The 23,360-nt window shown below is 51.2% G+C and overlaps 1 protein-coding gene and 1 long non-coding RNA gene across 3 annotated transcripts; one reads left to right on the top strand and one right to left on the bottom strand.

The window, feature by feature from the left end:
- The first annotated feature begins 56 nt into the window (after positions 1-56).
- On the top strand, positions 57-17,450 carry RBM38 (RNA binding motif protein 38). 2 transcript variants are annotated; one of them, XM_075166583.1, is made up of 4 exons: positions 57-468; positions 1,229-1,352; positions 1,940-1,994; positions 16,033-17,450. In XM_075166583.1, the coding sequence occupies exons 1-4, from the start codon at positions 301-303 to the stop codon at positions 16,331-16,333; spliced, it is 648 nt and encodes a 215-aa protein (XP_075022684.1). In that variant the 5' UTR covers positions 57-300; the 3' UTR covers positions 16,334-17,450. The 2 variants fall into 2 exon arrangements, with proteins under 2 accessions (XP_075022684.1, XP_075022685.1); XM_075166584.1 differs by lacking the exon at positions 16,033-17,450 and adding an exon at positions 11,726-11,912 and having other exon boundaries at positions 94-468.
- Positions 16,872-23,210, bottom strand: LOC142089739 (uncharacterized). Its single transcript, XR_012676288.1, has 2 exons — positions 20,908-23,210; positions 16,872-20,793 (listed from the first exon to the last, which is right to left on the bottom strand). It is a non-coding gene; the product is annotated as an uncharacterized LOC142089739 (long non-coding RNA).
- Between the last annotated feature and the right edge of the window lie 150 nt (positions 23,211-23,360).

A 23,360-nucleotide genomic window follows, 5' to 3' on the forward strand; every position in this document is an offset into this window, starting at 1 on the left:
TGCCGGACTACGCGCCCCGAGCGCCCCTGCGCGGCGGCGGTGGGGCGGGGCGGGGCGGGCGCGGCCCTACAAAGGCGGCGGCGGCGGCGGGCGGCCGCTACTCACCGGCACCGGCGGGAGGGCGCGGCGCCGCCCGCGCTCCCGGGACAAAGCGCGGCCATGAGCCGGCTGTAGGCCCCCGGGACCCAGCCGCCGCTCCGCTCCCTTCAGCCGCCGCGGGGGCTCGGAGCGGGGGGGGGTTTCTTCTCGTCGCCGGCGGCGCGGGGTGGATGCCGGCTGGGGCCGGCCGCGCCCGGCACCATGCACACCGTGCAGAAGGACACCACCTTCACCAAGATCTTCGTCGGGGGGCTGCCCTACCACACCACCGACTCCTCCCTCAGGAAGTACTTCGAGGTCTTCGGGGACATCGAGGAGGCGGTGGTGATCACCGACCGGCAGACCGGCAAATCCCGGGGATACGGCTTTGTAAGTGCCGCTCCGTGCGTCGGTGTCCCCCCGCCCCGCTCCGCTCCCCGGCGGGCCGGGCGCCGCGCTGAGCGGTGGCGGGGCTGCCCCCCACTCCCGCCCCGGGGAAGGGGGCTGCAGCGGTGCCCCGGGGCCGGCGGACCCCCCGGTGGCCGGGCGCTGCCCGCCGCGGAGCGGCTCGCTGCTGCCGCCCGTCCCGGTGGTTGCCGGGGCTGGGGAGGCTGTGCCCGGCGCGGGCGGGAGCGGGGGTGGCCCGGCCAGGACAAAGGCTGGGGTGGGGGCCCCGGGAGGAGAGCCCCCCGGCCGGCCGAGGCCGTGCCGTTCTTTTCAGCACCTCCTTCCCCCGGTCCCGCCGCCTTCCTTCTTTGCGGGCTTCAGCGAGGCGCGACGTGCTGCCCTCGGGCCCTGCACCGCGCGTTTCGGGAGCGCGGGTCCCCGCCTGCTAGCTCCCCTGAGCTGTCTCTGCTGCGGGCAGTTTTGTGACCGGCTCCACCAACTTCTTAAAAAAGCATGGGGGAGGAGGTGGAAAGGCAAGGGAAAACAACTGGCGTAAGCCCAACGGAGTCACTTGGCGAGGGGGGAGCCCTCTTTTCTATCAAGTCCCCAGGAGCCTTTCCCATCTTGCTATGCAAGTGAGACTGCGTGAAGCGGAGTTCAGCTCCCGATTCAAAATAGAACAATAAATAAACTCCACTTAGTGCCGGTTGCTGGAGTGTTTACAAAGTGCCGTTGCTACAAACAAGGCTGTGTTTAATTCCAGGTGACCATGGCAGACAGAGCTGCAGCTGAAAGAGCATGCAAAGACCCAAACCCCATCATTGATGGCAGGAAAGCAAATGTGAACCTGGCATATTTGGGAGCAAAACCAAGGAGTATTCAAACTGGTGAGGCATCCAGGAGATCCCATCTCTCTCTATTAGAATAACTTGTAAGACAAGGAAACAAGTTCCTCAGGCTGGATTCATCTGATCTGATGATGCGTCCTTATCCCTTACTGAGGACACTGTAGTCCAGTTATCTCTCTTCCGTATCTTACTCATACCTGTTACACTGGTGTTATGCACCTAAGTTCTTATAACCGAGTTAAAGCTGTTTTCTTCCATGGCTAATCTTTCCTGTTACACTCTTCGTTGCATCGGTATTAACAGTAAGGTCCATTTCATCATTCTGCCCTTTGGTTTAATGACCACAGTACCCAGTGTGTAAAATAAGGCATTATTCCCCATTGTCTGTTCAATAACAGCACTTTCACACTGTTCTTTAATCTGAATTCCCATCTGGTCCTCGTGCCTATCACATACGCATATTAAAATTAAGTTGCTTCTAAACGGGGCTCTGAATTTGCTCGCGTGCATAGCAGATGAAATACATGTACATGTGGTCTGAGGTGTAATTATGCATGTATATTACGAGTTGAATGTTACAATGGATGCCATTCATTAATATTTCTTTTTTCTGAACGCTTTTTTAGGTTTTACCATAGGTGTGCAGCAGCTACATCCAGCCTTCATTCAGAGACCCTTTGGGTAAGTGGAAATGTTTCTTAATAGTCTGTTTGAAATCAAATTCATGAATCAACTTCCTCATTATTTAAAATGCTGAAAGAAGCCTTAGCCGTCAAGAGTGGACAGTTTCAACAGCTGTTGTTAATGTTCGGAGTACTTTATTTCTGGTGAAGATTTCAGAAGTTTTGTGCATTTGTCAGCTTTAGTGTAATTCCCAAAGATCGTCCTTTATCCTCAGTAAATCTTAGTCATAATAAACCCAATGCATTGCTTGCTGCTTTGCCAGCTTCAAGAATTCACAAGAATTCAAATAAATGGAAAATGGTTTCTCTATTATAGTACTTAAGGTGTCAAAAGAATTAAGCAAATTCTGTTCTCATGTTTCTCAAATAAGATCTTCTACATTGCCCACGTAATAATGCTTAGGATACAGTTTTATCCTAGAAAACAAATTGCATTGGAAACAAAGTCTGTTACTTAATGAAAGTAACATTAGGTCAAAAATTGATTTTGGACAGATGTTATACAAGGCTTGAATAGTCTGCAAAAGTGGGCTTTTGTCTGCTGTTTTCAATAGCTTATACCATCCCTGCTCGGTTAGAAAAGTCCTCTTTTTATACATCTAATAGGATCTGGCAGCTGCTCGGCAAAAGACAAGTGTGCTTCATGAGAACAATAGTGACTGTCATACTGCCTTCATTTAACTGTTTAATGATTGATGCAGTTCTTTTTTTACACCATTTCAGAAAGTGAATATTGATAGGGTTTTTTTATTATTATTTTCTAAGAGCATTAAGAAAGTAGGTGCATTTTTTAAAGCTTTTGAGCACTGCTCTGTTGTGGGTTTTGTGTGACTCTAATATAAATAGATGGGATTTTGGCCTTTGTCAACAGAAATACTTCATGCCTTTCCTGCTCTCTGCTTGTGTTTTTTTGGGGTGCTTTTTTTGTTTTTTTTTTTTTTTTTAAGAAGAAAAATCTGCTAACAACAAAACAGAAACTTTCACTCCTCTGCCCTCATGGCTGCAGTTGCCAACTGCCTGGGTAATCTCATTCCAATGAGTTTATGGATGTAAGAGACTGTGTTGCCACAATAGTGCACACCCAGTGTACGTGTGTTGTGTACGGTTCAAACATGCCAGTTTTCATAAGTGGTTACGGCTCTGTTGGAAAGACTGGAAGAACATCTGTCATGAAATGAAAAGTCTCTTTTTTTTGGTGCAAGAGGCACAGTAGTCTACGTAGACAAGATGCTGCTTTTTAATAGCTCTCCTTGCGTGGGAGCTACAATAGCTTTCTTAGCCCCCAAAGTAGGCAGCAGCGGTGCCTTCAAGATGTGAACCCCAGAGGCTTTCCAAATTGCACAGGAGTGCACAAGAGAAGTTGACAATAAAACTAGCCCTGTTAGGAGTTTTTCCACGCATGCTAACAGAAAAGAACAAAAGAGCGAAGCACGTTAAACTCCTCGTGTTGGCAGGAGAGCTGGCGCACGCCTGTTCCTCTTGCAGATAATCTGCTGTTCCTGTGGGTGCTGTTCCTACCCAGCAGCCGCAGCCCTGCAGCTCTGGAAAGCGTAGTTTTTCTTTTTGAACAGTTGGCTTTTAGTTTCACACACAGAGTGTGGGATCAACTGACTATGTGTTCCTTGTGATCTAGACAGTTCTTAGGCATCGGTTTCATCATTAAACCAGCAGAGCTGCAGTTAGCACATACAGCAGAGAGCACTATAAATTATTTATCAGTTGCCAAGAGATGGGAACCAGGAGACTGAAGGGTTGGAGGAAGGTGATTATATGTCATTATTTGCAAGCATCAGTAAACAAGAATTCCATTGCATTCAGTCATTGCTGGAGCAGAATCACTGAAAATGTGGGTTTGCCAAAATGTGGGGCCGTTTACCTGAGCACCATGACTGGGGCTGCTCTGTGGCTTCTGAGCAAAGCATCAGGTGCTCAGTTGAGCAGTGGAGCTTGGCTGCCGGTTGTCTCGTCAGTAGACCAACAAAATCAAGAGCCTGCCAGGCTCCACTCTTGCATTCCCTTGAACTCACAATTTCCTTGGCCCTTTGTGGGATTTGAGGATAGATGAGGAGTTTATCAGGCTCTGTCTGTCTTTGGGAGCTTCATCGAATTGTTGTTGTCCGTTTGCTCTGCACCGTGCGGAGTGGATCCTGACCTTCCCCAGATGAAGCTCAGTGGCTTGTCTGCTTTGCCCGTGGAGTAGGACGTCGCAGGGTTTTCCCTGCTGCAGTTCCTGTCTCTGCACAGTGTTTGTGCCCAGGGGTTGGCATGCAGTTTCCAAAAGAGGATTGTTATGGGACACGGGGTACTAGGTGTGCAAGCTGGACTTGGCAAGGAAGAAATGAATGAACAACCCATTAACTGCTAGGCAGTTAAATAAGAGAGCGAGCCAGTCATGTTCCAGCTATCAAGCCACAAAATGCAGGTTTTGGTGAAACCTGAAATGAATGGAAACTATGAAAATTACGCAAACATCAGTGAGGATTATTTATAAACTGAAGGCTTCCCCCCAGCCCCAGGCACACAAATGCAGCTGTAAATATTGCCGGGGGTATGCGGAACAGAAAGAGAAACCATGAGGAGCCTCTCTCCTTCCTCCTGCTGTCCTGGCAGGGGAGGTACTCGCACAGCAGACAGCACGGAGTCGGTAGTAAATCCTGTTTTGAAAAGTAGTCTCTAGATTGTCGTAACCAGAGATCTTAACAGTAATGCAAGGCAAAGGATGCGTCTGTGTCAGGGTGACTCGGAGATCTGGCTTCTGAGTTTAGGGAGGCAAAATTAGGCCTGGGGGCTTAGCCCGGAGCTTGCAGACTGCGCTTTTCTTGGAGGCAGCTGGCAATGCCACAGCGTGTCCCTGCAGCTGCCAGCCAGCACAGAGCTGCACTTACGCGATCAGAGGAGGGGGAGACCCTCTCTCTCCAAATGGAGCTGTCTCTGACTGCAGCAGCGTCCCTTTTAAGAAATTTTGAGAAACATAGGAAACTTCTTGGAAGCTTCTAGGAGCAACTGTGTAGACTACTTGACCAGGAGTACATGGTGACATGGCAGAGCTGCTTGGTGCCCCCCTGTTGGTCCTCTCCTCTGGGACTCTGGTGCTCGAGACAGGCTCGAGTCTGTGCAGGGAACGGGGATTCCCTGGTTCCCCTCTTTGCTGCCGTGCTTGCAGCTCCGGACGCAAGCAGCGTACGGCAGATGCATTCCTGTGGCAGTGCCTCAGCGAAGCAGCTATCTGTGTGGGAGATCTACCAGTGACTGAGTAAGTGACTGAGCTCTTGGAAACATAGAGCTGTCTCTTGCAGCGGGATCCAGCTCTTTCCATATCTGCACATTGGATGTCGCTGCCCCAGAGACCCCACTGCCCATCCTTGTGTGGCTGCTTATTTTGGTGGCCCCCTGACTCTGGCCCATGTTGAGTCTCAGGCGACATCAGAAAGAGTTAAATCTCTTTGAGTTTGAGATTTCATGCATTGATGCCGCTGCAGTTGGGAAGTGAAGAAAGTCCCTCTTTGTGTCAGCCCACCCTCTCTCGCAGCTGTTTATCCTTAAAACTTGTCTATTGGGTTAAAAATAAAAGGAAACAAACTTTCATCTTTTCTGTGGTTATGCTTATAAAACGGCGCATGCTGGCCTTGCTCTGCTCAGCCTCTGTCAGTTGGCATCCCCCGTGCTCCGACTTCCTATTGCACCACTTACCAGAAAGCTGGTCCGCTGCAGGAGCCCAGCCTGCTCTGCCGGTCAGAAGCGGCTCCCATGGGGATGGCTCACCCGGCACCTGTTGTTTGTCATGTGCCAATAACATGAAAGCTTTTGGGGGGGATTTCCTAAGAAACATTCAAATCCATTTTCCAAATGGCTTCAGCTGCTAGTTCTCGGGCATGGTTACTGCTATTCAGCCCAAATGCTTGCCAGTCAGAAAGAGCTCCTTTTTTTTCCTCCTCTAAGAGCAGACGTGTATTTATAAGCAGATCAGATGGCTTTGCGAATTTTCTTGAACATCTACTTCAAGGTGGCAAATGCTGGTATCAGACCCAAGGGCTTGGTATACAATTTGTTTTGGTTTTGGGCACAATTTGCTCATGTCCTGCATCTAGTATAGTCCCGTAGAACAATAAAAAGGGAGAGCACGGTCTGATATACTGACCTTACACTTGGCTACATAAATGTTGTGCCAAGCTCGAGGCAGTAGTAGACCTTTTGCAGGGGACAGGCTCTGGGTGAAGGATGCCGTGTGCCGTTCCAGTGCAGTCAGGGCACAGGTCTGCGTGTGATGGAGAGCAAGCCTGAGCGGGCTCTAGCTTTTCTTTACAGCACATGACTCAAGTTGTGCCATCTCCTCTGCGGGATTCCATTGCCTTCGGTGGATTTGCTCTTCACCCTCACCAGTGTGAGAGCAGCCGCCGAGACCCAAGTTGCAGGAGCTGGGGAGCGGTAGTTGCAAAATTCTCCTATTCTGATCTGGCTGGTGCCACTTAGTCCCGATGCGGCAGATTCATGCACACGTCTGAATTTTCAGAGCAGTCCAGCTTGTACTTGATCTCATCTTTCCTTCGCGCAGCTGTTGGCATACTGGTCCCTAACTCTGTAGTATTAAACACATGCCCAGTAATTCAAATGATAAATGCAGCTCTGACCGGCCTGCCTCTGAGCTGAGGACACCAGCGAGGGAGCTAGACAGTTGTTGTGCTGATAATTTGGTAGCAAGGACACTGGGTCACTTCTAAATATGACTTATATGAAGAACTTGTTCCCCACAGATGGGAGCAAGCTACATACCAGAGCTAAATATACGCTATGATCGCAAAAGATGGAAAGTCGTGGACCTCAGAGTTAAAACTGAGTCTCCTATTTCTCGGTCTCTAAATCCTGTAAACAGGACCGGCTGTCCCCTGCAATTTCCCTGTTGCCAGCTTTGAGCGTTTCAGTTCTCCTGTGTCATAGCTGAGCTGCTGCTGGCTCTGCTCCGGCCAAAGCAGCGGAGGCTGGGAAAGCCGTGCTGGGGCAGACTCGCAACCCCGCCGTGATTCCGGCTTGCGGGAAGGTGTGGAGGGAGATGTCTTAGATGCTCCAGGACAAGAAAGGCACAACTGGCAGCAGAGATCACTGGAACTCTTAAAAAATGGAATTTCTTTTTTGGCTGAGAAATGACTTGTTTTATCAGTGTAGGTTTTCTTTTATCAAAAATAGGCATTTCATTTCTTCTTCCATAGCTAAAGCATTCTACTTCAAAATACTTCATCTATCCAAGAAAGAGTTTTTGATAAATCAAATGTGTGGATGATTTTAATTAAAAGTCAGTTGAAGGGATCGTGTGTAAAGAAAGTAAGTCTGTTAAAAAATGGAACCAGTTGAAAGTAGTCAATTTAATATATATTATGCCAAAACTTGTCAGGTATTTGAGAAGACTTCAGAGATGTTTCTGCAGCCTTTGGCTTTCTCCAAATTGCAGAAGAAAATTGGAAAGCTTAGTTAAAGGCAGAATTCCTGGGGCTTCCTGGGTTAATCTGTCAGAGCCTCTGGTTTTCCTCCTGCGTGGACAGGATGAATCTAGCATCCCCTGGGTTTCTCACACTGATGCTGAAGGACTCAGGCTCCTGTAGCGCACTGGTGTGAAGCATTTTCTGTTTCTTCTGTCAGTTCATTTCTGTTTTGGCTGTGCTGATAACTCGAAAGGGGAGGGTTTTTTCCTTCTCTGGATAGCTGACTAGTTGCGGATAAACTTCCATGTGGCTTTTTCCTTGGTGCCAGATGGCTCTTGTTTCAGGCAGATGTTATCTCCTGCTACCTGAGTGTTTTTCAGCTTGCTTCTCCAAAACTATTTTTGGTCTGGCCCAACATGCCTTTCTTGGGGATTTTTTTTTTTTTTCCTTTTTCCTTTGGGCGTGGGGGAAGCAAGATGCAGAGGATAAAGCTGTAAATTGTTGAGCCTGGCTAACTCGTGGTGAAGCTCAGCATGTTGATCTCAGGCTCTTGGTTAAGCTGAGAAGAAGGATTAGATCTTTGTGAGAAGACGTACTCTCATCTTTGGTCTGCAACCTGATTTTTTTATTTCTTTCGTTTTTTTCCCCACGCCTCTGCACCGGCTGTGGGGGAAGGCGTAGATGGTATTTCTTTTTACTTGTTTTTGTGGGATCCATCTTCCTCCACTATGGGCCATTATTTTGTTGCATTGTGAAGTCAAGATGTGCTAACACTGTACAATGAGGACATTGCTGGGCTATGATAGGTTCTCAGCTACTGTGGTGCCTCCTGTTCCTTAAATTTTTTCTTTCCTGCCAAAATAAAAATAAATTGAAATCATGGATTGCTCTTGTACCCTTAAGTTGGCATTTGTATTTCTCGAGCGTTGGTTTTGGTAGGCTTGGCAACCAGCAGAGGTTATCACTGAGTCCTGCAATATACTCACTTTTTCTCTTGTACTGATTCCAGCCTGGGACAGTCTGTTGCGGCAGGTTGTTCCTTGGTGATTGCCACCAGTGTGGTGACGTCTGGTCCCAGTGGGGAAGCAGGAGACCCCGTCGTGTACCTGTTTGCACAGGCCGCTGTGTAAATCCTCCCAGAGGGCCAGAGGAGGACGAGTAGAAGACGGACAGGCAAATTAGTTGCAAGATGAGCAGAAATGGGATTGGTTGGTTTGCTATTTTGTGTTTGTGTCAGTGAGGATAAGTACTGGATCACGGAGCTGCAGAGTTCATCCTTGTCTTACTTTGAGCTGGCTGAGATAGCTGGCTGATGAGGCAGAAGCCATTGACATTTCAATGCATGTTTAAATGGGCTTCAGTAGGGACACCTCAGGATTTGGAGGTTTGTCATGTCAGTGGTTGAAGCCCAGCCTGTGTCAGTGAAAGCTGATGGATGGTGGAGTGGTCGGGGCACAATGAATGTCCTGATCTGCACCAAGGTGTTGATGGATAAACTCTGCGTGATCTCCTCCCGGAGCAAGAGTCCTTCTTGGCAGGCAGGGACGGCCCTGGCCATGCTTCAGCCTGTAGCCCCTCCTCGTCCTGTCTGGATTTGAGAACAGGACCTGAATTTCTCACATTTCTACAGCCTGTCATTGTGGCTGGGGCCCATGTGATACGTATTGCCGAGCCTGCCACCACTCCCCGCAGGTTTACTGAAAGTGTCTCCACGAGGTGAGTGCTTGCTGGCTTGGGAGTGTCCTTCAGGAATGATGTTCTTGGGCATGAGTTACATCAGGATGTGTCTGTGCATCACTGGCACCACGGTGGTGTTGCAGCACTGCTAATGCAAGTGTAGAGCTCCGGGACTGCTGCTGTCTTCCTTGGTGTTGCTGGGGTGTGCTTCCCAGAGCAGCTCCTGTCTGGTGCTCTTACACTCGTGAACTCACTTCAAAATACATCTTCAAATGCATCTGTGGGTCCTGAGGGAGCTGGCGGATGAAGTTGCTAAGCCACTGTCCATCATATCTGAGAAGTCGTGGCAGTCTGGTGAAGTTCCCACTGACTGGAAAAGGAGAAACATAACCCCCATTTTTAAAAAGGGAAAAAAGGAAGACCTGGGGAACTACAGGCCAGTCAGTCTCACCTCTGTGCCCGGCAAGATCATGGAGCAGATCCTCCTGGAAGCTATGCTGAGGCACATGGGAAATAAGGAGGTGATTGGTGACAGCCAACGTGGCTTCACTAAGGGCAAGTCGTGCCTGACAAATTTGGTGGCCTTCTACGACGGGGTTACAGCATTAGTGGGTAAGGGAAGAGCAACTGAAGTCATCTAGCTGGACTTGTGCAAAGCATTTGACACTGTCCCACGTGACACCTTTGTCTCTAAATTGGAGAGACATGGATTTGACAGATGGACCACTTGGTGGATAAGGAATTGGCTGGTACTCAAAGAGTTGCGGTCAACGGCTCAATGTCCAGGTGGAGACCACTGACGAGTGGCGTTCCTCGGGGGTCGGTATTGGGACCGGCGCTGTTTAACATCTTTGTTGGCGACATGGGCAGTGGGGTTGAGTGCACCCTCAGCAAGTTTGCCGACGACACGCTGGAGGGAAGGGATGCCATCCAGAGGGACCTTGACAGGCTTGAGAGGTGGGGCCGTGCGAACCTCATGAAGTTCAACAAGGCCAAGTGCAAGGTCCTGCACATGGGTCAGGGCAATCCCAAGCACAAATACAGGCTGGGCAGAGAATGGATGGAGAGCAGCCCTGAGAAGGACTGGGGGGTGTTGGTCGATGAGAAGCTCAACATGACCCGGCAATGTGCGCTTGCAGCCCAGAAAGCCAAGCGTATCCTGGGCTGCATCAAAAGAAGCGTGACCAGCAGGTCGAGGGAGGTGATTCTCCCCCTCTACTCCGCTCTCGTGAGACTCCACCTGGAGTACTGCGTTCAGCTCTGGGGCCCCCAATATAAGAAGGACATGGACCTGTTGGAGCGGGTCCAGAGGAGGGCCATGAAGATGATCAGAGGGCTGGAGCACCTCTCCTGTGAAGACAGGCTGAGAGAGTTGGGGTTGTTCAGCCTGGAGAAGAGAAGGCTCCAGGGAGACCTTATAGCAGCCTTCCGGTACCTGAAGGGGACCTACAAGAATGCTGGAGAGGGACTTTTTACAAGGGCGTGTAGTGATAGGACAAGGGGTAATGGCTTTAAACTGAAAGAGGGTAGATTTAGATTAGATATAAGGAAGAAATTCTTCACTCTGAGGGTGGTGAGACACTGGTACAGGTTGCCCAGAGCAGTTGTGGATGCCCCATCCCTGGAAGTGTTCAAGGCCAGGTTGGATGGGGCTTTGAGCAACCTGGTCTAGTGGAAGGTGTCCCTGCCTATGGCAGGGGGCTTGGAACTAGATGATCTTTAAGGTCCCTTCCAACCCAAACCATTCTATGATTCAAATCCGTCATCCAGGCTGTGGTTGGAGGTGTCACTTCACCAGAGGTAGTTTTCATGTTGCTGTCATGGACAACTGTGGCTATGCTCAGCTTGTTCTGCAGTACCACCTACCAACTGAAGCCCAGCACCGCCTGCCATCACGTGTTGTGGCAGCGTGGGTGTCCCTGCAGCTAACGGGTCAACTCTAGTGGAAATGGAAGCCAAATTCCTGGGGTCAAATGCCAGAATTTGTGCCTTCACTGGCAGACACAAAGGGCTCTGTTTCTTTTATTCTTCAAGGAATAAAAGGCTGGTCGTGGTGGTGGTGTTTGTGTGCTGATCTCTGTGTGGCTGCCAAGAGCCCTGTGCCCCTCCATGTTTCCCAAGTGTTCGTGTGATGCTGTGTCCCTCTTGACAGAGGATTGCAGTTGTCTCCCACCTCTCTAGAAGCAGCGAAACCAGCTCCCAGTGTGGCTGGCAGAGATCAGGGGGGTCAGGAACTCCTGCTCGGGGCTCTCCCAGACGCGTGCAGCCTGCAGGAGCTGCTCGGGGCTCATGCGTATGAAGTCCTGCAGGATGGGGGAGAGCTGAGAAGGTGCAGCTAAAACACATTTTAGGTGTAAATCTGACCTAAAATAATCAAATATATAAAATGCCTCTGAGATGAGCTCCGCCAGATAGAGCTGCTGATGAGGGAGAGGGCCTCGTTGGCTTCTTCCTCTTCCTTGCCATTTGGGAAGGGGTGTGGGACACATGGCCATCTGACTGGTCTCTTCTTCCTAGCTGGCCTTGGGGCTGCCACTGCCCGACAGCCACCCCTGCCCTGCAGCTCGCCCTGGGCAGCCCTGCCGGTGCGGTGGGGAGACCCGGGTGACGGCAGGTTTGAAAAAGTCCGCTCTTTCAGCAGGCACCACCTCCCAGGAGCCCAGGGCGCTGGTAGCGGCAAGCCTCACCTGATGCATTTGAACATCTCCACCCAGGACTGCACCGAAAACGGGCTGCTTTTGTTCTGTCCTTCGTATTTTGCACAGCAAAAGCAGAAGCCGTCTGCGTCTCCTCTGCCAATGGCTCTGTAACCATCTCTTTTGTTCTGTGTCTTTCAATTTTGGCTGCCGCGGCAGCGTGGCGTCGTGCCACGTAGTTAGGAACGTGGGCTAGCGTGGCGGTCCCGGCTGCCCTCCTGCACCGCGACGGCCCTCCCGAGCCCTCCTGCGGCCGCTGCCGGCTCTAGACTTAGGTTTGACCATGCTTGTTGCGTTTTGTGGCCTTTGCCCGCGATTAATTGTAATGCCATAAGCATCTGGTACGTCTGCTGTTCACGGGATGACTTTGATGTGTGGTGGCGATGGCTGATCACTTGGTTGGCGTTTTATAATCACATTGTGTGTATTCTAGATGAAGTTCTCTTCTGGCTGGCAGGGCCCGTCATGGGGGAGGGAGAAAAACTGCAGGGAGGAAGGGAAAGGCATCTTAAAACACAGATGTGACTCATTCTGTAGAAATTCAGGTTAGAGTTTGCTGATTTTTAGAAAAAAAACTCTAAAAGAGCTTCCCCCCCGAAAGGTCTTCAGAAATAATGGAAGGGGGGGAAATACTTTAAGACCTTCTGTGAACACTGAACGTAGCCAGCAGAGAACTTCATCGTACTGAACTGGTTTTGTTTGGTTTGTAGCTGCAAATCATCAAAGTGACCTTACCTTGGGTTTTGTTTTGACCCTTGAGTTGCCATCTGTCCACCTAATTCAGAAGTCCAAACTGCATATCATGATTGAAATTTCTAGCTAAACTTTTAAAACCTCACAGGCCAAAAGAACCTTCCCTTTCACATAGAAGCAGATTCTGGCGTTGCTGAGTGTGATTTTCTAGTGCAGTAAACTATGGTGTGTGATGTGCGCTTGTATATGTATTGGGCTGGGGTGTATTTCTGGAAACTTACAGGAATACTTACTAATGTCCTCTTAGCTAATGGTGCTTTTTATTCGAAGTAGCATTGAAGAGCTGGAAATTTTCCTTGCTGAGCAAAAAAGTAGTGCAGGATGTCGTGGATTTGCTGTCTCTCTGGAGCAGACCGTGGGAGCTGCGATGGAGGAGCTGTGTACGTGAAAGCAAAGCCGACGTGGAATTTCTCGGGGATGAGTTGGGAGCGTGCGCTGGCCCCGCACATGGCCGCGTCCCCCGCGTGGGTTGTGCCGGCTCCGCAGAGCAGTTGGGGGGCGGCAGGGGACGTCGGGGGTGACCTGCGGAGCTGCTCAAACAGGATGGTGCTCAGGCTGGATTGCTCGGAGGCTCTCGGGCCGTCCTCCTGGTCATTTTGCAGGCGCAGGCTGAATGCCTGTGTGCAGGAGAAGTGCAGGCTCCTCCTCTGCTCCTGCTGGTGGGTGTTTTTTAGTGAGTCCTGAGCATGAGGGTTGTGCATTTGGTTTTTCGTTGTGTTTGTGGGGTGGTTTTAACTTTTTCAAGCCCTGGAGTAGCAGGAAGCCCAGTAGTGGGACACATGTAGGGAGAAGCAACAGGCAGCCAGAGCATCCGTCACCAATCTGGGGTGCAGGCTGTTGTCCCAGCTGCCGATTTACGAGGGGTAGAGCAGGAGGCGTGCGTGGGATCCGCTCGTCTCGCCCCCAATGGTTGCATGGGCCAATGCCTGGGGGTGCCTCTGCGGAGCCTTTCCCCAGACCCCGGCAGGCCAAGAGAGCAGTATTGCACATCTGCATTATTTAAAACAAAAAGAAACAAAAGAAACCCCCGATGACCAAGTGTGAGGAACCTCTGGGTTGGGACTGGGCCCAGCTCCTCGGAAGAGGCGGCTGCTGCCGCCGGCTGATGCGAGTGCGCGACACGAAGAGCTCTTGGTCTGAACTGGCACGTAAGCTCTAGCCCTGGTTCAGCCGTGCCGGCCTCAGTTTAGATCAGAGCTAATCCAAAAGTGATTCAGGGAATTTCTGCCGCCTCATCTCATTCTTGTTAGTCACAGGGTGATATTGGTGCATTTAGGGACTGAAGGGCTGTGAGGTCCCTCTCTGCACTACGCTGGGCATGGGTCTGGCCTCCGGAGATGGTCTTTGGCACTTGATCAGCCAAAGGTTGAGGTGCTGCTCTCCACCATCCATCCTCCCCGGGGCTGCTCTGGGGGAGGCCTCGTTTTACCTAAGGACCCTGATTTCGGAGGCAGTGTTGTTGGGGGGGGAGGAGAACAATCATTCTCTCATCGTGCAAATTGCCTCAAGAAAAACCAAAGTGCGTATGTGAGTGGGAAAACAAGAGAAAACTCGGTTCAGATGAGCACTTGTTTGCAAGAAGCCTTTCTCCTGCCTGAAGAGCGGGTTAAACCATCCAGTGCTGGTTGTAAAGCAAATGGGAACAGCCCCGTAACTGCTGGGTAGGGGGGACCAGCCCCAGGTGGACCCCAGTACGTCGTAGGTGGTGGCTGAGACCTGGGATGGGCACTCGGGTGGAATGAGGGCAGCCAGTGACCCATCCAGCAGAAGTTTCCAGTCCCTGCCTGCGAGTCCCCATGCAGCACCAGAGCCCCGGGTCCCGCTCTGGGCAGCGTGGCGAGTCTGCTGGGGTTTCCGACCCCGGAGACCAGGCGGACGAGGGGGGATCCTTTCCCCGAGCAGCTGAGCTCGGCTTTAGAGAGCCGTTTAGGCACGTACAAGTCTGCATCTTGTGAAAAGCCTGTGGGAGGCTTTTAAAAGTGGTCGTGTTTGAAAATGTGCTGTCACACACATCCACACAAAATTCCCCAAAATATTTGAATCTGCATAAGCTCTTCGCAGAGTTTTACCTTGGGTTTTTTGTTTGCCAAAATGAGTTGGGTTTGGGGGCAGGATGGAACGAGGTCTCTGAAGGATGGCTTTTGGTTCATGCTCTTGCCTTACGTGATTCGGCAAGCAGTCGGCCAAAGGGACCAGCACGTGGCTCTGATCTTTCGGTGGTCACACGCCGTTTGCTGGTGACAGTCTGCACACCCCTATTTGTTAAACAAGCCCCAAATCTGTCAAGCCCGTGCACAAAGGAGCTCTCTGCTGCCGAGGGCTGTGCAGGCAGATCCTGTTTGCGCTCTGCGGTTGCATGTGCTAGTGCCCGTTTTTGTCTGGCCTGTGGCAGTTTGTGTGGATGGACCTAAACCTTCAGGTTTGTGCAGTTTTTGCCCTTGGTTGAGGCCTGACTTGTTGTGGGCCCTTTGGAAAATATAGCCCTTTCATTTTGCTGCTTTTTTTTCCTTTCCTCCTCATTAGCAGTTTCTAGCAAATTAGTGGGCAATCCTGCATTAATCATCTCCAGGTTCTTTCAGTCTGTGGACTTTAATTGACTGTGGCATTGTTAAATTCCCCTCAGCAGCACGGCTACCTCAGGGCACAGGCAAACCGGCTGGTGAAAAGCAACGCTCCAGGACCTGCGTCGGAAGGGCAGAGGAAGCGCCGGGGGCCGGCTGGCCGCAGAGCCTGGGTGTAAAAGCTCCTGGGCACGCGAGCATCGCTGCCAGGCCGGGGGCTGCTGGCTCGGTCGCTACTGAGGAGTGTTACTGAGGGGAAGAAAACCAGAATTAATATCTGGTGTTTTACAACAAACACCCTGTAGCATTGCCCTAAACATCCAGTGTTATGGAAACACTGGCTTAAATGTGCAGTAACTGATGACAGCTGGCGAGCGGGAAGGCCCTCGGCTGTGCCTGGGGACGCTGCCCTGATGGGACGAGCGGAGGAGCGACCCGGTGTCCCCGGTGCCGGGAGGTGCCGGCGGGGGCTGTGGGTCCTCAGGAGCCTCCACCAGCGTTTGGGCAGTAGGGGGGGAGCGTGGACCTGGAGGATACGGGAGGTGGCAAGGCTGCCAGCGCTGGCAGGGACAGGCAGGGCACGTGGGGGCTAGGGAGACATGGCGAGCCAGTCAGGCAGGGGCTGTGTCGCGGCCGTCTAGGGAGGTCATTTTGGGGAGCAGCAGCCTGCATAGTGGGAGATACAAGATGTGGAGACCAGGGGGTGTGTCCGTTCTTGCAGTCCGTGCTTCACCTTGCACTACTTCCACCCTTGGGGTCTAGCAGTGTTCTGCTTTTCATTCCCTCCACCCCGAGCCGCACCCTGACTCGAGGGCAGCACTGCTGGGCAGCGCCGTTTCTGTGGCTGATGCACATGAATTTGGGGGGGAAGGAGGGGGACACGCAGGCTGGAGGGAGCTCAGCCCCTCGCTGACTCTCTCCCTTTGCCTCCACAGACTCACGCCTCACTATGTTTACCCCCAAGCTATCATCCAGCCCAGCGTGGTGATCCCCACCCCTGTGCAGTCCATCACGTCTCCCTACATCGACTACACCGCCGCCAGCCAAGCCTATTCCCAGTACACCACAGCTGCCTACGATCAGTACCCCTACGCTGCCTCCCCCGCTGCCGGCTTTGTGGGATACGGCTACACGGGCGCAGTCCAGCCTCCCATCACCGCCAGCAACCCAGCGGCGCCCGCCACCGCGTTCGTGCAGTACCAGCCCCAACAGCTGCAGCCCGACCGCATGCAGTAAGGGCCCTGCCCGCGCCTTCGCCACCTAGGACAATCTTTTACAGTGGAAGGATACAACTAGGACAACAAAAAAAAAACAATAAAAGAAACAAAACAAAAAAAAAAAAGGAAAAAAAAATCACCCCGCCCCTTTATCCCCTTTACGTAGGTGCATATCAATACCTAAGCTATTTATAGAGTTAAGGGCGAACCCAAACCCTTGCAGTCTGACTGTGCTCATGAAAATGGACTTTTGGTAAGTTGTTTTTCTCAATCTGGACAGATATTGTCTTGAAGATGTTCTAAAAGTGACTGAAATGTTTCACAGGAAAACTACAGATTCTTGCACACATCGCAGTCTGCTTCCATCACCAGTGGTCGTCTTTCCGGCCCTACCCCGTCAGCCCTCCCCTCCTCATCAAACCTGCAATCCTTTTAATTACTGTTGAGGTACAGAGGTACTCGGAGAACATGGAAAAAAGCAATCTTATTTTTTGGTTGTACAAAAACTTTGTAATACTCAGAGATGCCTTACAAAAAAAAAAGCAAAAGAAAAACTATTTTTTAATATTTATTGCGATTTTATTCGCATGAGCTGTGAATTGCAGACAGAAGAATAGTAGTAAGTATCTGCCTTGTTTAATTCTCATTTTACTAAATTATTGTATGTAGGTAAAAGTTCTTAAGTAATTGCTGAATCACTTCAACATGCAAAAGGGAATATTGGCTTGAAGGAGAGCAGAATATTCCTTTAGTCAACGCACTGTACTATTTTCTTATTGTAATTGTTACTCTGTTAAGATTATCTCAAATTTAGGTATATTTTTAAATGCAAAAAACCAACCAAGAATACCGAACATTTTGTCTACTTTGGTAGATCTTTTGTTACAATGCTGCAACCTATGGAGACATTTACAGTATTTATGTAAAAGAGATTTGGGGCTGTTGGCCAGCGAAGCTTAGGAGAATTATCGTGAGTGGAGCAAAAGAGGGAAAGGTATTATGTCATTGAACAAATGGGTAAACGTAACCTTTTTATGCCTATAATCCAACAGCCAAATAAAGGAAGAGAACAGATGATGTAAGTTAAGTGCATTTCTACAAAGAACAGCAATAAACTATTTTAACTTTTAAAATTATTTGATACTGTATGCTACCATGTTTGCTTGGCTAGAGTCCATTAGGGAGTACTTTCAAATTGACCTGATCTGGCTACGCTGGGCTTTCGCCCGCGAGCGTGCCAGGGTGGGTTGGGAGGACGTGTCCTGCGGTGCAGCGGGGCCTGGCGAGAGCCCCTGCTCGCATCCGGCCCCAGCATTGCATCGCACAGGCGTTGCATGGGCGCAGCCGGCCCTCGCAGCGCGTCTCATGCACCGTTGCTCGCTCTGCGTGTGCCAAGCCACCTCTAGCTCTTGGCACCTCGGGGTTTTTGAGCTCCTGCAGTGTCGCGCCGGAGCTGGGCGGTCCCCAACGCTCGTGCCCAGCACCGGGCGCTTGCTCACACCCAGCCTGTGCGGAGCGGAGGGTGTAAAGTGCTGCCATCCTGGTGCAGCGCCAGTGGAAACCGGGACGGCCGAGATCGGATCTTACCCCAGAACCCTCAGGATATCACTTTCCTTCTGTTATTTGCTTAGAATAAATTTTTTTTTCCTAAGTTGAATCCACCCAAAAGCGAGTGGCCTGCCAAAGCCCTGTCCCAGTTAGGGGATCTCTGATCCGGCAGGACATGGGCAGGCTGCGGGCAGCGGTGGGGCTCTGGCGGGGTGCTTGCACCCCTGAGCCTCCTTCGCGTTACCCAGCCACATTGGACTTCCCTTCACCTCCCTACTTGCTTTAGAAATTTGGTTCGCAGATTTTGACCATTAGAAACTGTGAATATAAGCTTTTAAAAGTAAATAAAATTATTCTGTTTGAATGTGCTAGTTACCTAGTTCATATCTCAAGGTTAGAGCAGAACTGGTGCCAGGAAGTCCCTGCATCTTTGGCACCAGTGTATATTGCTGTTCAGAAGGTGATGATGCCTAAAGCCTTCCTGGGGGAAGAGGGTGCCATAGGATGGAAGCAGAGGCAGTTCAGCACTGTGTCTGATCAGCTGCCCTGGTGAACTTAAAGGCACACAGTGGGACACGTCTAACGTTATCAGTAGGCCTCAGAGTAAACAGCCCATCTCAATGAATGGAAACAGCTCATTCCTCCCTTGCTCATATCGCGTGAGAATGCAGATCTTGGTGGGGCTCTTCGTCCTGCCCAGGGTTTTGCTTACAACCATGCGGGTGACATTTATTTCCTTTTTAAGTAATTAGTTTCTGGATACAGCTGTGGGGCTGCCAAAGGAGTAAGAGCTGAGCGCCGCGTCCAGCACGGCACTGGTGAGGAACACAGCCTGGCCCGAGAAACCTGCCTTTGAAGTACTATCGGGGCCAGAGATTATTCAGCAATTCTTCTTTCTCCCTGTCATGAGTTTTTCTGAGGAGGAGGAGGGAGGGGAGGGTTTCGGAGGCGGGTGAGGGTGCCGGGAGCCGTGTTGCGGTGCCCGTCCTCAGGCAGCGCTCCCGCCTGGCTCCAGCACGGCTGAACGTCAGCTTTTGTCTTCACCGAGGACCCGTGTCTCCCCAGGTCAATAGGAGGACCGAGGCCTCCAAAGATTAATTTGTCATTGAAAAAAGAATATGTCCCCGGTGCATTTTAAAGTGAAAAGAGTGATGATTTTCCATTTAGCTGACTCTAATTTCCTGAAAGGTGGCCAAAACTGCCAGGAAGCGAGGGCGCGGGCAGCGCTGAGCAGCAGCACGCCTCCTTCGCCCGGCACCCAGCCTGCCGCTGTCGAATGCCATTCCTGGATCCCGCTCAGTTTTGCTCCGGGCTCGTTTTGAGAAACAACCACATCAAAACAACAGCCCAACCTGCCGCCCTCCTGTTTGCAAAACCCCAACTGTGAAACTGTGGCCTGGCAGGATAATAACGAAGTCCCCTGTCCAGCTTCCCAGCTGGAAGTGGGGTTGTGATGGCAGGTGGCGAGGGAAGCCTGCAGCCCCCGAAAGGGTGTCCAAGCGCTTCCTTGGCCCGGTGCTAGGCAGGGAAAGCGGGAAGAGCCCGACGGGTCGCTGTGTTAGAGGGACAAGAGTTAAACGCAGTGCATGAGCAGTGGGGTGCAGATGAGAGGCAGTGCCTGCGTGGCTCCTGACTGTCAGGGTAGCACAGGACAAGGGCTTAAATCACCTTGCAATTGCTTAAAAGTGTAATTTTGTTGTTTTTTTTTTTTTTTCCATGCACTGCTTGATGGAGCATCCCCTATCACCTGTACCGTGTGCCTTATGTTGTCCTGGGACAAAGTGAGCTCACGCCGGGCAGCTCAGCTCTGCTCCGGGCAGACACGGTGGGCACGGACTGGGGAGTTGCGGTGCTGTTATAAGAGCTTTGGTGCGACGACGTGCGGCCGCAGGGATGCAGGGAGGAGTGGCGAGGGCTGGGTGGTTTTGGCAGGGCAGCCCTGCAGCACTGTCTGCGTGGCACAGGTTCTGGGGATGGGAGCAGCCATGGGGTCCGGACCTTGTCCTGGGCACATCACCGTGGCCATGCTGGCGGCTGACCCAGTCCAGGCCACCTCCCAGCAGCTGTGCCCACATGCCCAGTCATTTGCATCACAAATTCAAATCGTTCTCATAGGAAACCGTCACAGCGGGGCTGTCAGGGTGAGCTTTGGCTTGTGTGGGCTGGAGCACGTGCAGCCCCTCTGCTGCCATGGGGAAGCATCACCATAAATACCAGTGCGGGGTCCTGGTCTTCACCCGGACGCGCCCAGCTGCAGCCCGGCATCGCCTCCCTTCCCACCCCACAGCCCCGTACCGCAGGCTGCCTGCGGAGCTTCGGGGCTGCTGCCAGACCCTCCCCACCGGCCCGCCGTGGGAAGGGGATGGCTCGGGTGAGATTTCGGCCCTTTCCAGGCACTTCCTCACCCCGGGGTGTCCCTGTCACGGAGGCACAGCCAAGGGCTCTGCTGCCAGCGGCCACCCAAACCCGCTGGCGATAAGGGGCAGGGGAGCACCGAGCCCACGTCGCTGCAGCGCTCGCCCCCGCCGCCCCGCGTTATCTGGCCGAGACACTTGGGGAGCCCCGCGGGCTCCCATCGAGGTCCGGAGCTTTGCAGTGGCACCCCCAGCCGGTGGCTGTCCCCGGGAGGGAGGGCTGGGGACACCGGGGGACACTGCCAGCCCCCGCAGCCCAGCTCCCGTGGCTAACGAGCCCCAGTGCCAAAACTTTACAGCTGAGAGGGAAAGGCCGAGCACAGGATTTATTTGCATAGTAACTGGGCTGCATTTGGCACTTACCCTTTAAAATAAAGTTCACAGCAAAATGGTTTTACCCCCTCACATACACAGAATGCTAACAGCATCCCCTTTTTTTCCACCCCCCCCGCCTTCTGGCTGAAACTTGTTTTTCCCTCCTTTGTGCCTCTCTGAATCCTGCCAGCGTAGAGATTCCCTTGTTCAGAGAGAAAAAAAGAAAGAAAACAAAAAAGAAAAAAAGGAAAAGAAAAACTTAAGCCTGGGATTAAAAACCATCACTAAAATAGTTTGAATAACAAAGTCAACTGACTCGCCGGGAGCCCGGTGAATGCCTGTCACGTACCGCCCTTCGGCCGGGGCACGGTCATGTGTTTCACTGGGTAGTTCCTGGAAAAGCTTCTGCTCAGCCCGATAGACCTGCGGCCGCTGATACCGCTGCGCCCGCGCCACGCCGGCCCCGCTCTCCCGGAGGGCTGCGGAAAACTTCCCAAACTTATAGAAGGGGGTGGGAAATAAATAAATCTCCCTTGGGTACCAGAGATACCAGTCCTTCTTGTCACCTAACAACCAGCTGTAAATGGGGATCAGGGCTTCTCCAGCCCCAGTGGTCCCAGCACCAGCACCCCGGGCAGGCAGCCCCCTCCGCCCTTACTGATGTCCTTAGCAATGGAATTTATGGTTTGTTTGTTTCCCCCCCCCCCCCCACTAATTTTTGCATAGTTTTAGCTACATAAATAATAAAAAAAAGGGCGACCTTGCATGAGATAAAAGCAGAGGGTTTGTAAATCCACCCCCAGGCAGAGCCGCCTCGCCGTGTCCGACACATCATGTGGGACCACGCAGCCGTTATTGGGGGGATTTGTACATAAAACCAAAGCCAAATATATCGGTTTTATCCTTTTGCTGACACCAGCAGCACAAACCAGGAAACACAGAGGTGTGACGAGGCACAGCGAGAGGGACGATGGCTCAGATAAGGCCACACTGTGTGGGAGGGCAATTAAAGGCTCAGATTTATTAGCTGTGTGCTCGGGAGGCCAATGGTGATGGAGGGGTTGGAGATGGAGAAGTTGCTGATGGAAAGGTCGGAGATGGAGACGTCAGAGATTACTGTCTGAAAGTGCTGCAATATTTTAGGGTGCTAAAGGCACAGCACGTCCCTGGTGAACCAGACTGCGGGGGGTACAGGCTGTGCCCAGCCTCAGCCGCTACCCCAGGGCCGGGCTGGGGCGTGAGCAGTGCCACCCTGGCAGTGCCACCCTGGCAGTGCCACCCTGGCAGGAGGGACTCAGGGTAGCACTGGCCATGGGCGCAGGGCTTACATGCCTTTCTCTAAAGAGCCCTAAATATATGTGCATGAGTATAGTTATTTGTTTGTGTATATATGTATTTAAACTTATATATAATTTGAATATACAATTATATACAGATATGTTTAAACACACACTATATATAAAAATACATATGCATATACACAAAGTAAGTATTTTTTCCTTTTTCCCGCCAGCACCTTGGAGCTGCAGCCTCTGCAGCAACCCCTGGGCTTGCTGCATTCACGTGCCACGAGCTGCGCATTTAGCGGAGGCGTGACGGTGCCCCGTTATCCGGGTTATGGCCCACGTTGTCCCCCGCGCGGGGGGCTGGCTCCTGGAGCCGCCTGCCCCGGTGTCCGGCAGCAATGGGGGGGCTGCACCACCATCGCACCAAGCCGGTGCGGTACAGCAGAGGAGAGACAAGCGGTATTAACAATGGCACCGGGACACCATCATCTTAGTGGCCTCTTATTAAAGGATGGTTTGCATCTTCTTTCAAGAGCCACCATACTCAGCTTTAAATAGAAATCAGATAAAGAAGCGTAAGGTGAAATAATCTAAAGGACTGACGTGAGAGAAGAGCTCAACTCCCACTTTCGGAAGCGGCTTGGGGAGCCTGATCATTAAGTCCTATCGAATCGATGAGCCCCGAAATCCCAGGAGCCAATTTTTAAAAGCATTTACCCATGTAAAGCTGGAGAGCGTGGCCTTTTGTAAATCAGCCAGGAACACGTCTTGGTTTGAAAATAGCACTAAGCATCTTACTACATGTTTAACACTCAAAAGATCTTTTAAAATCAGACTAAGCATGCTTGAGTGGTTCCCGTTTAACCTCTACCTCCAGATAAACACCGGGGGGGTCAGCGCGCGCACGCAGATACCCAGAGCCGTTTGCTTTCTCCAGGAGCATCAGCTGGTTGTGTTTACGTGAGCTGCTTACATGCTAGCACGTTAAGCAAAGCTTGAGCTGTGCAAAATGAAATGAAATAAATAAATCATACCACTCGTTTTCTGTGAGCTGGCTTTAAAATTAGCAGGTTTATAGACATAAACATGGTAGAATGAGCCCTCAAGGGAAGAAAAACCTTCCAAAAATCACATCCGATCCTTTTCCAGCAGTGTATGCTACTCTATTTCATGCCATTTTAGTAAGGTAAACTGATTTGGTTTCCTGTTTCCAATGAATTTTATATGTATAAAAACATTTATACTATATTTATATATTTATATATTTATACAATATAAAAATATGATTAGAAACATGTAAGTGTGAGCAAACACGTATTTTCTATCAATATCTGCATGTGAGAGAGAGAGAGAGAGAGAGAGAGAGAGAATACATATAAATGCCTTATTTTGACTGATATTTTAACTTTTCTTCCATAAATCCTGACTGCTGAAGATGCCAGAATGAAGTTTAGGTTAGAAGTTAATTTAAAATGAGGAGCAT

This window comes from Calonectris borealis, chromosome 17 (assembly GCF_964195595.1).
Source record: "Calonectris borealis chromosome 17, bCalBor7.hap1.2, whole genome shotgun sequence".
Lineage (NCBI taxonomy): Eukaryota > Metazoa > Chordata > Aves > Procellariiformes > Procellariidae > Calonectris > Calonectris borealis.